At 38.0% G+C, this 14,167-nt stretch overlaps 1 protein-coding gene and 1 pseudogene across 4 annotated transcripts; both read right to left on the bottom strand.

Annotated features, from left to right (window-relative positions):
* Window positions 1–1,304: 1,304 nt before the first annotated feature.
* On the bottom strand, window positions 1,305–2,966 carry LOC148855384 (rhazimal reductase 1-like; annotated as a pseudogene). The gene is made up of 4 exons (XR_016112483.1): window positions 2,351–2,966; window positions 2,013–2,232; window positions 1,730–1,909; window positions 1,305–1,648 (listed from the first exon to the last, which is right to left on the bottom strand). The product of XR_016112483.1 is annotated as a rhazimal reductase 1-like (transcript).
* A 3,276-nt stretch (window positions 2,967–6,242) lies between these two features.
* On the bottom strand, window positions 6,243–8,535 carry LOC148855383 (rhazimal reductase 1-like). Of its 3 annotated transcripts, none has more exons than XM_088982510.1 (5): window positions 8,028–8,468; window positions 7,709–7,949; window positions 7,435–7,614; window positions 7,109–7,357; window positions 6,243–6,569 (listed from the first exon to the last, which is right to left on the bottom strand). In XM_088982510.1, the coding sequence occupies exons 1-4, from the start codon at window positions 8,330–8,332 to the stop codon at window positions 7,142–7,144; spliced, it is 942 nt and encodes a 313-aa protein (XP_088838636.1). In that variant the 5' UTR covers window positions 8,333–8,468; the 3' UTR covers window positions 6,243–6,569; window positions 7,109–7,141. The 3 variants fall into 3 exon arrangements, with proteins under 3 accessions (XP_088838636.1, XP_088838635.1, XP_088838634.1); XM_088982509.1 differs by having other exon boundaries at window positions 7,136–7,357; XM_088982508.1 differs by lacking the exon at window positions 6,243–6,569 and having other exon boundaries at window positions 7,025–7,357; window positions 8,028–8,535.
* Window positions 8,536–14,167: the final 5,632 nt, after the last annotated feature.

The raw sequence follows: 14,167 nt of genomic DNA, 5'->3' as shown, positions 1-14,167 counted from the left end.
GGGAGTCTGGGATACTGTCGACAGTCAGCGATTCACTCGCTTCCCACTGCTGTATCATTGCGAGAGTGACCGTGGAGCTGGTGTGACTGTTTCCGAGTCCTCCCTCAACTGAGGGTAATTTTAACATTTTCAGAAGTCTTAAATCAGACATGAGATCACTTGATATACATAACTGACGCTCATTAGGATAGATACTAGATTGTCACAAAATGAAAATTGAAGTATTAGATTGTCGCATTTTAAAGTTTAAGTACTAAATTAACACTTATGTAAAGTGCAGGATACCTATCCAGAATTTTCCTTTTATTTTATTAGTTATATTGTGTTTCCGTATAGATGCTTCTTTCTTTTCTTTTTATTTTTTGTTTTTTGTTTTTGTATTTACTCGTAGCCTTTTTGGAATTTTATGTTTACTTTGATTTCTATAAATGAGGCTCTTTGTTCCTTTAATGTGAACTACACATTGTTTGAGAGCCTCTAATTTTCTTATACAAAATAAAACAATGTTAGAACACATGTGGGTAGTGGGTAGGCATACCCACTGTTTGGTCCTTTTCATAGCCATTCCTCTTAATAGATTATTTTTATCCATAAGAGGGTCTGTATAGGCCTCAAAAAGTTTAACTTAAACCCGTTGATGAAAGAGCTCAGCCCATCTACAAGGGAGGAAACTTTGAGGCCTTCTCAACTGTATATCTGCATATGCACACACACAGGGCCTTTTCGTCAATACACCATCGAGAAAGCACAAAAGGGAGAGCTTGTTTGGTGAGAAAATGTTTTTTTTTTTCTTTTATTCTTCTTTTACCATCATTCATTTAAATTTTTGAATGATGATCGAAACACTGGTACGCCAGCTGATATCCAAAGATGGGTATCGTGCGTATGGATATCAGCGATATTCTTATTATTATTATTATTATTATTATTATTATTATTATTTTAATTTCCATGCATGGGTATCGTGCGTATGGGTATCGTACGGAGGGATTCCTTTTAAAAACTCCTAACCAATCAACTAGCATTATAAAAGGGATAACCAATCAGAGGGTATTAATCAAAATTCTAAATTGAATCAACTAGCATTATAAAAGGGATAACCAATCAGATGGTATTAATCAAAATTCAAAAGGTAGTGTAGTTTGATTGATTAAAGCTCTTCAGATATCATGTCTTTATTATAGATTTTCCTTTGGATAGTAGAAGGTTTGACAAATCACTCAACTACTGTGTATCAGTTGTGTTTGGATTAACAGAACATAATTTTGAAACAGAAAGTTATTAAGGTCATATATATAGAAATAAAAAGGAAGAATCATTCATAGAAATAATTCACAAGTTCATATATTCTCATATATAGTTTTTTGGGAAAACGACAAGAAACTAGAAGAGCTAAAATTACATCTCCATGTAGAATTGAAAAGATGACCTTTACTCAATCCCAAATTTCTTCTATTGACTTGTAAGGCCCGTTTGGTGAAACAAACATTTCTCCTGAAAATCCTCTTCGCTGAGGAATCCTGCTTATCTTATCCAATTCTTCACCACTCAATTCCCAATCGAAGATTTGGAGGTTCTCTTTCATCCTCTCCTTGTTGAAGCTCTTCCACTATTGGACTCACCCCTTGCTCATCCATCTCAGTGAAATCTGTGGACAGAAAGCAGTTGCTTCATCAAAACACAACGAATTAAGTGAACAAATACCAGATAAATTATCATTTAATAATACATGTGCCAGATTCTTTCCCTTGGCCTTGGCAATATCTTTGAGAATTGGGCTCTCCATGACTGCAAGGGAACCCCATGAAGCTCCATTTGCTGCCAAAGGTGACCAGGCGCAGACATGAATCCCATTCTCTTTGCAGAATTCCCTCAGCTCTTTCTGTTGCCATGCAGGATTCATTTCAACCTGATTTTTTTTTATGCATTTTCATCAGTTTCATTTGAACCCCATGATCATGGTTTGCCATTCATCGTCATTTGTCATCATGGCTATCGTCATTATGAAGTACCTGGTTCACTGCAGGAACAGAGAGCTTCTTGCAAGAGAAGTTGCTGACACCAATAGACTTGGCAAGGCCCAGCCTATAACACTCCTCCATTGCTTCCCATGTCCCCTTCATGTCAAAGAGGAGGAGGTCTTCCTTTCCAAAACTGAGAGGCTGAGCTTCATGTTTCAACCTTACAGGCCAATGAACGAGATAGAGGTCTACGTACTCCAGCCCAAGTTTCCTATAAAAAGAAAAAAAAAAAAAAAATCAAGCAGCTAGAACATCAGAAATGAATCCATAGATAATAGATAGACGTATACAGCCAATTAATGCAAAGGATGTTAAGATTAATACAGAACTGAAGAGATAACTTGAGGGCGGGGAGGACGAGGTCGGGGTGGGCGTCGGTGCACCATAACTTGGTAGTAATGAAAAGATCGTCCCGGCCGGCGACCAGGCCTTGCTTGAGTGCGTCGGCTAGGCTAGGCCTAGGGCCTCTTCAGTCTGGTAGACAGAAGCAGTGTCAAAATGTCGGTAGCCAAGCTTGATGGCGTCAATGAAGATGGAGGAGAGAAGCTCATTGGGAGGGAGGGGGGAGGCTACTGTTCCCAGGCCTAGCGCTGGCATCCTATGGCCAGAGCTCAATACCACCTCTGGAATCATTTTTCTCTCCTCTTCCTGGTTTTTTCTATCCCGTGAGATTGTGATGCTCATGATCAGTAACGTAACAGAGGCAAAGCTATATATCTCTCTCTGGAGATTTGGCCTCCCCTTATTGACTACAGGTGTCTTAAACTCGATCTCATATCCTGTGGACCCTTCCATCAACTTTTTACATAGACCCACCAACAGAAACGTAAGAATACATCAGCTTAAAATCCTTTTAAGAGACTAAACGTGGTTAGTATTCTGTCTCTTGGAAAAAGAAACCAACTGGTTAGCAAGTTAGCATTCTGTCTCTCAGAAACCGCCATTGATGTCAAAGTCCAACCGCTGCGAAACTAGCTTGCCCTCCCCAGCTTTCAAATCCTCCTCCTTATTTAATTCAAAAATAATTTTAAATATTATAAGATTATTTGGAAAACCCAAATCATGTAGAAATCTTCTATATTTTTCCTTTCAAAAATTTCTCCAAGTCCGTCAAGGGCTTTGAAATGGACCTTTCCCATTATGAAACATACATATTGAGTAATTTGAGTTTAAGTACGATACGTGGGTGACTACACAGGTCAGCCAGAAAATAGAAATCAAGATAAGAGGATAAGCTGATAACTTTTAGCACTCGCTATCATGAAGGCGACGTGGTTGCATCCGTAACACCCCATAAATTATCAATTATCCATTACATAAAATTCAAAATATTCTTAAATTCAACAGTTAATACATAAAATTTATATTCTATCAAACAATACATAAGATTGGGTGTTTCAAACAATATTCTTTTAAATAATACAAAATATTATTAATTCAACACTTAATATGTAAATTCAACACTTAAAACGCTTTCGTTAAACGCTTTCGTCATAAAGACATCAAAAGCCTTGATTTGTCTGTTTCAATGCATGGCTACAACAATGTAGTTTGTAACATTATAAGGATTAGGTGAGGGCGGAAGTGAGGTAGTTGGCCATTGAGGGACGCAAAAGGTTTAAAAATTATGAAAATAGTCGAACAAAGTAAAAATACATGAAAAATTGATGAATCCGCATGCAATCTATAGCTAATTAGGTCATATACAACGTTTTAAAAAATGACCCAGAAATGGACTGGACATTGGTTTTTGAGTCAACGGTTTGATTGTCCGGTTCAAATGGATGGTCTGTTCTGACAGTAAAATTAAAAAATAAAAAAATGGTCAAAAACCGTTAAATGGATCGACGGGCCAATGGTTTGACCATGCGGGTCAACGATTTTTTACCAGATTCCAGGTTTTGAGTAAAACAGAATTAATTGCATGAATATTTCCTGGGCCAAATGGTCCGACCGTCTGGGTCAATGACGGTTCAAAAACATTGGTCATATACATGGTCATTAGCTCAAGTTCATGCTTAAAATCGAACTTTAAGACTGTTGATAGGAAAACAAAAGAGAATCCATGGCGTATCTTCAATCTCTCCATATTCTCTAGAACAGGAAGCAATACTCCCTCTCTTCCTCTCTCTCTCTCTCTCTCTCTCTCTCTCTCTCTCTCTCTCTTTCTCTCTCTGGTATTGTTCTTTTTGTATCAAAACACATCTCCAAATTCTCATTTTCTTCATTTGGGTGCTTATCTATAATGAGAGATAGCTTCTTACTCTTCTTGCGGAGGTAGTTCAACGCAGGGTTGTCGTCCTCGAGTATCATTGATCCCTTTGATCCAAATGCAGATGCGGTCACTTGTATCGACAAGAAGTTCAAATTGGGTATCCTACCAGCTGCCCAGTTATGTCTAGTATCACGAATAGAACACTTCTCGGGCAACCCACTGTATTCGACCAAAGAGCAATTCTGCAACACTGAGATGTCTCACGACATTTTGATCAGATGTAGTAGAGAAGAGGGGTTGAAGCATCGATAAGAAGAAGGTCATTCGAGTGAAGAGGTTGCAATGGAATTTCAGGAGAAATCAGACCATTTTTGTTGTAATGGAATGTCAGCAAAGAAGGTTCCTTTTCTTGCAACTTTGGACAAATTGATCCAAGATATAAACTCAATGTGCATGTGTGTTTCTTAAGCATAATTCTGAGTTCAGATTATGCATGTAGCTTTTGTGTTTTGGTTGATTTCTGGTCATTTGCATGTCAAATTTAGTTAGTGTTTTTCAAAACTATTGAAGGGCGGAAAGAGCATAACTGGACGCCAATTCATGATAAGTTTAAGCCCAAAAGTCCAATATTAGTAGTAGGGGATACTGACTTCTAACTTTTTTTGTTGCAGAATTTGGAGCGCATGATTATTTTTTATGTCATCAAAGGCATCAGTGCAGAGTCACTTCTTGGATCCTACATGTTGTCCAGTACGTTTATGAACCGGGTTCCTAATGGTTCTTGCTTTTCCCGTTTATGTTTTATGGTTTTAGTGTGGTGATGGTTATCTATGGCGGTTTGGTTGAAGATATCTTTTTCACCATTCAAATAAATAATAAAAGGTTAATTTGGGGATTTAAAAAATAAAATAATTGAATAAAAATTTATTTTTTAAAGATAACTGACGAAATACTAACGGAGAGGAGTCTTTGTCTAACGGCTAAAGTTTAGGGGGTCTTTATTGTAAATTAAAGTACAGGGGAGTCATTGTCACTAACCCCATAGTACAGGGGGTGTCTTTGTAATAAGGAAAAACAACAACAAAACTACATTAGAACACACTAAATTTAATGTGGTTTAGTGATTTTGTAGGAAGGAGTTTCTTCTTTCCTTTCCTTTCATGCTTATTTGGTGTCATTGTTGGAAATTAACCTTTTATTTATTTAATTTTATATTCAAATCACGTAATAGAATGGTGAAACAACATTCATTATTCATGTAGGTGATCATGAATTATTTAATTGTGTTGTCTTACCCATTGCCATTTATTTTTATTTTGTTCATTTTTGTTTGATTTGATTTTTTTATTCTTTACATTAATTGTTGTTTGTTTGTGTTGTTTTATTTTATTTATTTATATTATATTTCTATGTAGCTCCTTCTTTTTTTTATATATTTATTTACTTTTAGAAACAACTATTTCTCTTTGGAATTTTAGGTTGGCTTCAGTTTTTTTTATAGGATAAAATAATCTTATAACACATGTAGGTAGGTATAACCACCATTTGGCCCTTTTCATAGCCAATTATTACTCTTTCATTTTCGAGCTAATTTCTTGAAGTGTTATGTGGGCCTTATGTGCCTTAAAAGCCCACCTTATAATTGTTGGAAGAGCTTAGCCCATATGAATATTAGATCCCCTTTTCTCTTAAGTCTTGTAGTCGTTGTTAATCTTCTGTTAGGAGGCCTAAATAAGGAAACTTGGAGGCCTTTGCAATCATACAATTGCGGTTGCTAACTCAAGGGCCTTTTCGTCAATACAGTTGCCAAAATGGAAATCTGGCTGGGTACTTTGGTCAATAAATGTTTCTTTTTTTTCCTATTTTGCCTTTTCTTTCTCTTTTTTTTTTTTTCTATACATCGGATCTTTATTGAGCCCATTGGCATCCACTTTTTGGTCTGAAAAAATATTCGATTAGTTATTTAAGACCGTTTGATTTGATAAAAAATAAGAGAGAAACAAAAGTTCTGGGAAAGTTATTCTATTGACTTAAAATAAAGGAAGAATCATTGATACAAGAGAATTCGAGAACCATTGATACTTGAAATGATGAGCTCTACCCATTAATATACAGTTGTCAATCCGAAATTTCTTCTATTGAGTTGTAAGGCCCGTTAGGTGAAACAAACATTTCTCCTGGAACTCCTCTCCGCTGAGGAATCCTTCTTATCTTGTCCAATTCTTCACCACTCAATTCCCAGTCGAAGATTTGGAGGTTCTCTTTCATCCTCTCCTTGTTGAAGCTCTTCACTATTGGACTACCCCTTGCTCATGTATCCATCTCAGTGAAATCTGTGGACACAGACAGAGTACGTAGTTACTTCATCAAAACACAATGAATTAAGTGAAGAAATACCAGATAGATTATCATTTAGGCCCTGTTTATATTTCGGTAAGTTATTTATCTGGATAAATACATTTATGTAGGTAATTGTTTTTCATGAAAGATTTACCTGGATAAGTGCATTTGTCCATGTTTTTTTATTTCCATACAGACAGGTAATGACCATTTTACCCATAAAAAACCATTATTACAAGGAACATTTTTGTCACAACTACAGTTTGATTGATTAAAGCTCTTGGGATATCATGTCTTTATGTTATTATAGATTTTCCTTTGCATAGTAGAAGGTTTGACAAATCACTCATCTAGTGTGTATCAGCTGTGTTTGGATTAACAGAACATAATTTTGAAACAGAAAGTTATTAAGGTCATATATATAGAAATAAAAAGGAAGAATCATTCATAGAAAGAATTCACAAGTTCATATATTCATTCTCATATATAGTTTTTTGGGAAAACGACAAGAAACTAGAAGAGCTAAAATTACATCTCCATGTAGAATTGAAAAGATGACCTTTACTCAATCCCAAATTTCTTCTATTGACTTATAAGGCCCGTTTGGTGAAACAAACATTTCTCCTGAAAATCCTCTTCGCTGAGGAATCCTGCTTATCTTGTCCAATTCTTCACCACTCAATTCCCAATCGAAGATTTGGAGGTTCTCTTTCATCCTCTCCTTGTTGAAGCTCTTCACTATTGGACTCACCCCTTGTTCATGTATCCATCTCAGTGAAATCTGTGGACAGAAAGCAGTTGCTTCATCAAAACACAACGAATTAAGTGAACAAATACCAGATAAATTATCATTTATACCTGTGCCAGACTCTTTCCCTTGGCCATGGCAATATCTTTGAGAATTGGGCTCTCCATGACTGCAAGGGAACCCCATGAAGCTCCATTTGCTGCCAAAGGTGACCAGGCGCAGACATGAACCCCATTCTCTTTGCAGAATTCCCTCAGCTCTTTCTGTTGCCATGCGGGATTCATTTCAACCTGAAAGTATTTGATTATCAGCACCAGTACCACCACCATCATCACCATAATTACAGTCACCAATTAACACTCATCCTTATTATCCGCCACGTACCTGATTGATTGCAGGAAGGATGGTGGCATGAGCCAGAAGTTCAGAGATTTTCCTGCAAGAGAAGTTGCTGACACCAATAGACTTGGCTAGGCCCAGCCTGCAACACTCTTCCATGGCTTCCCATGTCCTCTTCATATCAAAGGGAAGGATATCTTCCTTTGGGAAAGGGAGTGAAGCTCCTTGTTTCAACCTTACAGGCCAATGAATGAGGTAGAGATCAAGGTACTCCAGCCCAAGTTTCCTGCAACAAAACCAGATAAACATGAACACTGATCAACAGGATCAAGAGAATAACTCATTGGGTGAGATTAACATATACTGAAGTGTCCTCTTGATCGCCGGCAGGACGAGACCAGGATCGGCATCTGTGCACCATAACTTGGATGTAATGAAAAGGTCGTCGCGACTCTTGATCAGTCCTTGCTCGAGTGCTTGGGCTATGGCTCGGCCGAGGGACTCTTCGGTCTGATAGATGGAAGCAGTGTCGAAATGCCTGTAACCAGCATCGATGGCATCGACAAATATTGAGATGAGAGCGTCAAGGGGTGGGAGACCGAGGGATCCCGTTCCCATGCCTAGCAATGGCATCTTATGTCCAGAGCTCAGAACCACCTCTGGAATCATTATTTCCAGATGCTCTCCTCTGCTTGGTTTTGGAAGCTCCGAAATTTAGAAGCCTGAACAACCCACCAACATGGACCTGACTGAACTGAACTGTTTATGGATTTAACAGATGGTGGGTTATCTTTTGTTAGTGGATATCTTCCTTCTCCCTTCTCTCTAGCTACTTGATTATCTTTGACGTTTCTTTTGGCTAAGGATTGGACAAGTGATCAATTTGAAGGTTAGCATATTAAGGCTATCACATTCAAGAAATGGGACTTCATTTATTTATTTATTTCACTCTTTCACGGGTACATTGTTACTTGTCTTCTTTAGGATTTAATAATACAAGTTGTTGCCCCTTTTTCAGTATACCTACCATCTCATATATGTGTTTTACAGGGGATATTTTGGTAATCATATATCAATATTATAAGGGTAAATTTCTTTAAACTCCCCTACTGCTTAGTTAATTAACTATATCCTTTAAGTTTTCTGACAATTATCTAAACCTCCTTTACCGTTAATACTTTTATTGGTCAATGACAATTTTCTATCACACTTGGTTCATATCTTAATGCTAATTATTTTAAAATTTCTAAAATACCTTTATTGTTCAATAACCTTCCAGAAGTCGATCAGTTCAACAGAAGCCTCATCACCTCCTTTGGAAGTCAGTTCAACGACCTCCTGGTGTGGTGACCAAATCGTGAGCGGCTACGACATAAAGAACCAAGGGGTTTCCGAGGTAAATGCTGAATATTACGAAGTGGAAACAGGTCAGTGGCGGCAGATCAGTGCTTGACTGCATGTGTTGGGGTGGGCAAAGAGGGGGAGTTGGTTTGCTGGGTTAACTCCTAGTCGGCAGTTCGTGTCGGAGCGTGCATGGTGGGGTTGGGTGAGTAGACCTTGGTGACCGAATCAGCGAGCAGACGTTTTCGAGCCGGCTATCACCTAGCAAACAATACCTTCACTGTGGTCTCACAAGAAAAAAGAGGGATTTTGGGGTTTTTTGTTCTGAGAGAAAATGTTCTCCATGTGTGGATGCGAGGATGAAATGTTCTCCATGTGTGGTTGCGATAATACTATGTAGAGGATGAAATGTTCTCCATGTGTGGCTGCAATACCATGCAGAGGATGAGATGTTCTCCATGTGTGGCTGCGGTAAACATAATGTGGGCAGGAGATTCGGACTCAAGAGATAAAAGTGGAAATAACTTGTCATTGTTGGTAGCGGATTCGCATCAATTAAGCTTCACATGTGTCTTATAATTTTCTGAGATAGAAGGGCATCTTCTTGTGAAAGCCAAAATGTTATACATGGGAATGTGGGTTTTTTTTAGGGGAAAAAATAACAATTGTATTATTTAATCTATGAAGACTGGTTGTTTACCACTCACAATTAAGACAATTTGTTAAGGTCTGAATTAGGGAGGTAGGTGGGCATCAGTTGTCAAGTGTTCCGGTCTCCCTTGCTCTCGAACAACTCTTGCCATCGCCGGCAGATTCTTGCGGCAACTCCATCATTGCTTCACTCATTTTTTAGTTTTTTCCCCCTTGTGTATCTACAGAGGTACAGATTTTTTTTCGCTCTTTCACTCTTTTGCAACCTTGGTGACCGGATGGGCGTTTGAAGGGGGTCTTCCTAATGGGCGCACCTCAGGGGGTCTTCCTGGTGGAATGAAAGAAGGGAAAACTCTATATAGAATCATTAGAACTGTTGATCAGATGAATTTTATTTTGAAATTTGAGGAATAATAGAGGGCAAATACGATATTTTGTTTCTTTCTGTTAGCATATAACGGTGATGTCAATTTTCAGGAATAGTAAATTTACTTTAAGACAATATGTAAATAGTAAGAGTAAAGTTAGCCAATTAATTAAACAATAAGAATAATTTAAGAAATTTGCCTTATTTATAATCACACCATTGGGTGGGGAGGAGAGGTGGCAAAAACAAACGGGATTTCCTACTCACTTTTCTTACCCACTCGCCACGCATCTCTTTTATAATGTCCATAAGATTAAACAAATTAATAAATAAATAAACACAACCTTCTTAAGCCTGGATTGGATATACTTAATGGTGGAATTGCTGTGTTAATCAATAATGATGCCCATGTTGGTCATAACTTGTAGAAATAACTTTCGTTCGTTTTAACTTGTAGCTAAAATTGTCTTTTTTTTTTTTAACTGTGTATGATAAATATATGCCTTCTTGTTTTTGTCAAAATTTTTGAATGTTGCATGAGGTGGCTTTAAATCCAGTGTGAAAGGGTAATTGTACTTGGTCATTTATAAGGGTGAGCAGTTGGTTCGGTTTCATTCTAAGTCAAAACCTCTAAATGGCCTTGTAATCAGAACCTAGAACAGTTCTATTGTGAATCTGTTTTTTCATTACGCCACGCCCCCCTAAAAGGACAAGCATGTTCTTTAAAACTATAATAATAATAGTAATAATAATAATAATAATAATTGACCAATTCACAATAATTGACTCAATGGTCCAATGAAACCATAGTCTTTCTAACAATAAGTGTTTGGGTTCAAATCTTCACATTCTCAAAATATTTTAAGATTTATTTCAAGGCAAGTTCAATACAATCAAGACTGATTTTTTGGGTCAGTTCAGATAGGATAAATCCCTATCCCCTAGAATCGGCTTGGCTAGGGTTGGTTTGAAGAATTTGGAATCAGACCCTATCTGGTAACAAACAAGGCAAGATCTCTTCAAGGCCAGTTTGAGGTCAATTCCATTTAGGGCTATCAATGGGTGAAGGTCTAACCTGACAGACTTGATGGACTCGAATCAATTGGGCCAGTTCTGGTTCTAGGAACTGGAGTTCATGGGTTGGTTCTGGGTCCTAATATAGTATCCCGATTATTATTGGTTTGGAACTAGCTTCACCTAGGCCTGAACCTATTGTCTTGAGAGTCGATCAATTTGGTTTGGGGTCTAAACATTACAGAACCTATTGGGTCCGGTTTGGTTTTGGGTCCTTAATATATCATGTCGGGTAGGTTCCAGTTCTAGCTAGCCATGACCCAGACTTGACCCATTGACAACCATAATTCCATTTAGTTCTAAGTAGGACCTATCACTCCTAGTTATTAGACATCGCTCCATTTGAGAAGGTGCACAAAGGCAGCCTCTTTTGTCAAGCCTATAGCTCCCTATGGAGGACAGATTCAGTCCTCATAAAATTGTGTTCGCACCGTTTTCATAGCCATTTTCAGTCATGAATTAGGAACATCTCTATACTTGTAAAAGATGCTTATAAAAAATAAGCACTTTGAATTTATTCATAATGGGCTAGAAATGCTTGAAAAAAAGGCAAGTTTTTGAATTTATTCAGAATGGGTTTTTATTTAATGAAAAGGCATTTATTTTGGCATATTTCCTAAATACATATTGTAAGTGTTTATTGGTGTGGTTCCAATTAGGGGTGGCCGTGAGCTGATCTTTTCAAGAGCTATTCAAGCTATTCTTGGGAGGCTGAGCCTAATCGGGATTTTACATACATACATACATACATATATTATACATATAAAAAATAAAAATGCTCTCTCTCTCTCTCTCTCTCTCTCTCTATATATATATATATATATAATAACTAGTTTTTATAATTTTTAATTTTGTATGTGTAAAATAAAAAATAATTTATATATATAACTTTTTGTTTTTAGAAAATGTTTGGGTCACAATTGAGCTCAAGCCGAGCCAAGCTCAAACTTACAAGCTCTTGACTTGAGCCGAATTCTAGTTCAAGTCTCTAGCTCGAATCGAGCTTGAGCTTGAACTCAAGACTCATAGCGTAGTAGTAGGACAAGCTAGAATAACTAGATATTCAGCTCAGCTCGGCTCAAATCCACCCTTGGTTGTCCCAACCTAAAATATGTGTTTTTTCCAATAAGTGTTTAAAAAATACACTCCCTATCGGGGGCTAAGCCAAATGCCTTGTTAAACTTCAAGCTTTAGATTTGTAAGGAGAAAAAGCTCTGGGTTCTATTAAAACAAGTCAGGCTTTCTCTATTGAAATACCATGAACAAGCAGTTAAATAGAAGATTGGAAATGGATCTTAACATTGAAATACCATAGCACATTGTCCCTTTTGATTGAAGCCTTGGATTGTCAACTTGCTTTTTAACAATTCATCATTGGCAATCCCAAGTTGTTTCATAGTGGAGACTAGCATGATGTTGATGGCAAATCCTCAATCAATGAAGATGTGTGACATCGTTTGTTTATGAACATATCCAACAACATACAAGGTTTGTTGTGTGGACGTGACTCAAGTTGTAAATCCTCATCTGTGAAGGTAATTTTTGCCATGCAATCTGCGTAGTCATCCCCTTTTGGTACTTTTCTTTAGCACTTGTTGGGGATAATCAAGGCCCTCGCCATTGCAAATTGAACCTTCTGCACTAGTTGAAGTACTTGGGTGAGGCTTAAGTGGGATGACAGTTTCCTCAGTTGCTTTGTTACTTCTTCATCACACACGTGGTGCTCTTGAAGAAGCCTTGTCATGTCTTCATCATCGTCGGATGAAGCTTCTTCTACAGATGATGATATTTCCTCTTTGTCAACTGTCACCATGTATGCTGCTACACTCCTCTGGGAAAAGTTTCCTAGGCATGAACTCCCAAAGGGTTATTGGAGTTGGATGAGGCTATTGAAGCATTTCCTCCTCACTAGCTAGCGGTACCCGAGGTTCTTTCTTCTTTGGCACCTTCTTCTTCATAGAGGCATTATGTACTCTCTGCCTACTAGTCCACTTTGGTTTGGTTGATGCAAGGATGACAGGATGACAAGCCTTGTTCTTACGTTGAGAGATAATGGTCCATCTGATTTCTCTTGAGGAGATGTTTTTGAATCACTAGAGTAGATGGAGATGGTCTTCCCCCATTCAAAGTGATTCCTTTGGGTTGGTGTCTTACCTTCTCCTTGGGTTTCTTACTGGTGAAGGTGGACCACCCATCTTCTATCTCATCTTTTGAGATAGACGACTCTTCCTAATAGTCCAGGTCATCAATCATCAGTTCATAAAGAGTTGGGATGTTGGGATTTCTAAACCTTAGCATGTCAGGATAAGCATAGACAATGGTCACCTCTTGATCAATAATAAATTGGATAGGAATTGCCCCCTCTAGGAGGGACGCTGTAGGAAAGGCCATTGTTGGGGGTCCAACTACCTTGCCCCTAGTCTCCATAATTTAAGGAGAATCCATTGAGTTGTGTTGTGGTGTTGACTTCACTTTTGCAGGTGTAAAGTTCCTTGAGGTCTAGACACTCATTGTAGCTTGAGCAAAAGAGGAAGAACCCGTGGAGGGTTGCAATGGTACTGGGCTAAAAGACCCAAAAGTCACCATGGTAACGTTAGTAGCAGCGAAATTGTCGCTAAGATCTAACTCAATCTTTCCTTGTTTTGCAATACTTGGGGTCGGCCACACGTCCTTGCTCTTCAAGTCGCTTGGGCAGTGGAAGCCCAATCAACTTTGATTGGAGTAGCTAACTTAGCATTTGTAGAATGTAGGAGTTCTCTTGGCATTGGTTTGTAAAAGAATTCAATTTTGAACTCCATCTTCTTTTTCTTATCGAAGATCTTAACTAGTGCAGTGGTAGTGTTCAGGACTTCTTTTCCTTTGGAGGAGGATGAGATCTTAATGTCCTTCTTGACTTCCTTCTTATCTTCCTTATTTTCATGATGATCACTTAGTTGGAGATTCCCATGCATGGCTATCTCAATCTCCAAATCATGAGCTTGAGTAGCTAACTCTTTGAAGGTGGTAGGCATGTTCCCTTTGAGGCTATAGAGTAGCACCCATTGCATTCCTTGGATGCATGTGTCTATAGC

This window comes from Nelumbo lutea, chromosome 4 (genome assembly GCF_056320005.1).
Source record: "Nelumbo lutea isolate HS-2025 chromosome 4, American lotus-T2T, whole genome shotgun sequence".
Taxonomy (NCBI): domain Eukaryota; kingdom Viridiplantae; phylum Streptophyta; class Magnoliopsida; order Proteales; family Nelumbonaceae; genus Nelumbo; species Nelumbo lutea.
This window is presented reverse-complemented; position numbering and strand designations above follow the sequence as displayed.

What these genes read in the sequence shown, in the direction of transcription:
- LOC148855383 (XM_088982508.1), bottom strand. Translation starts at nt 8,332, where the DNA reads ATGATTCCAGAGGTGGTTCTGAGCTCTGGACATAAGATGCCATTGCTA. An exon ending in GCGATCAAGAGGACACTTCA is followed by an intron (nt 7,950 to 8,027) that starts GTATATGTTAAT and finishes GTTTTGTTGCAG; the next exon opens with GAAACTTGGGCTGGAGTACC. An exon ending in TCCTTCCTGCAATCAATCAG is followed by an intron (nt 7,615 to 7,708) that starts GTACGTGGCGGA and finishes AAATACTTTCAG; the next exon opens with GTTGAAATGAATCCCGCATG.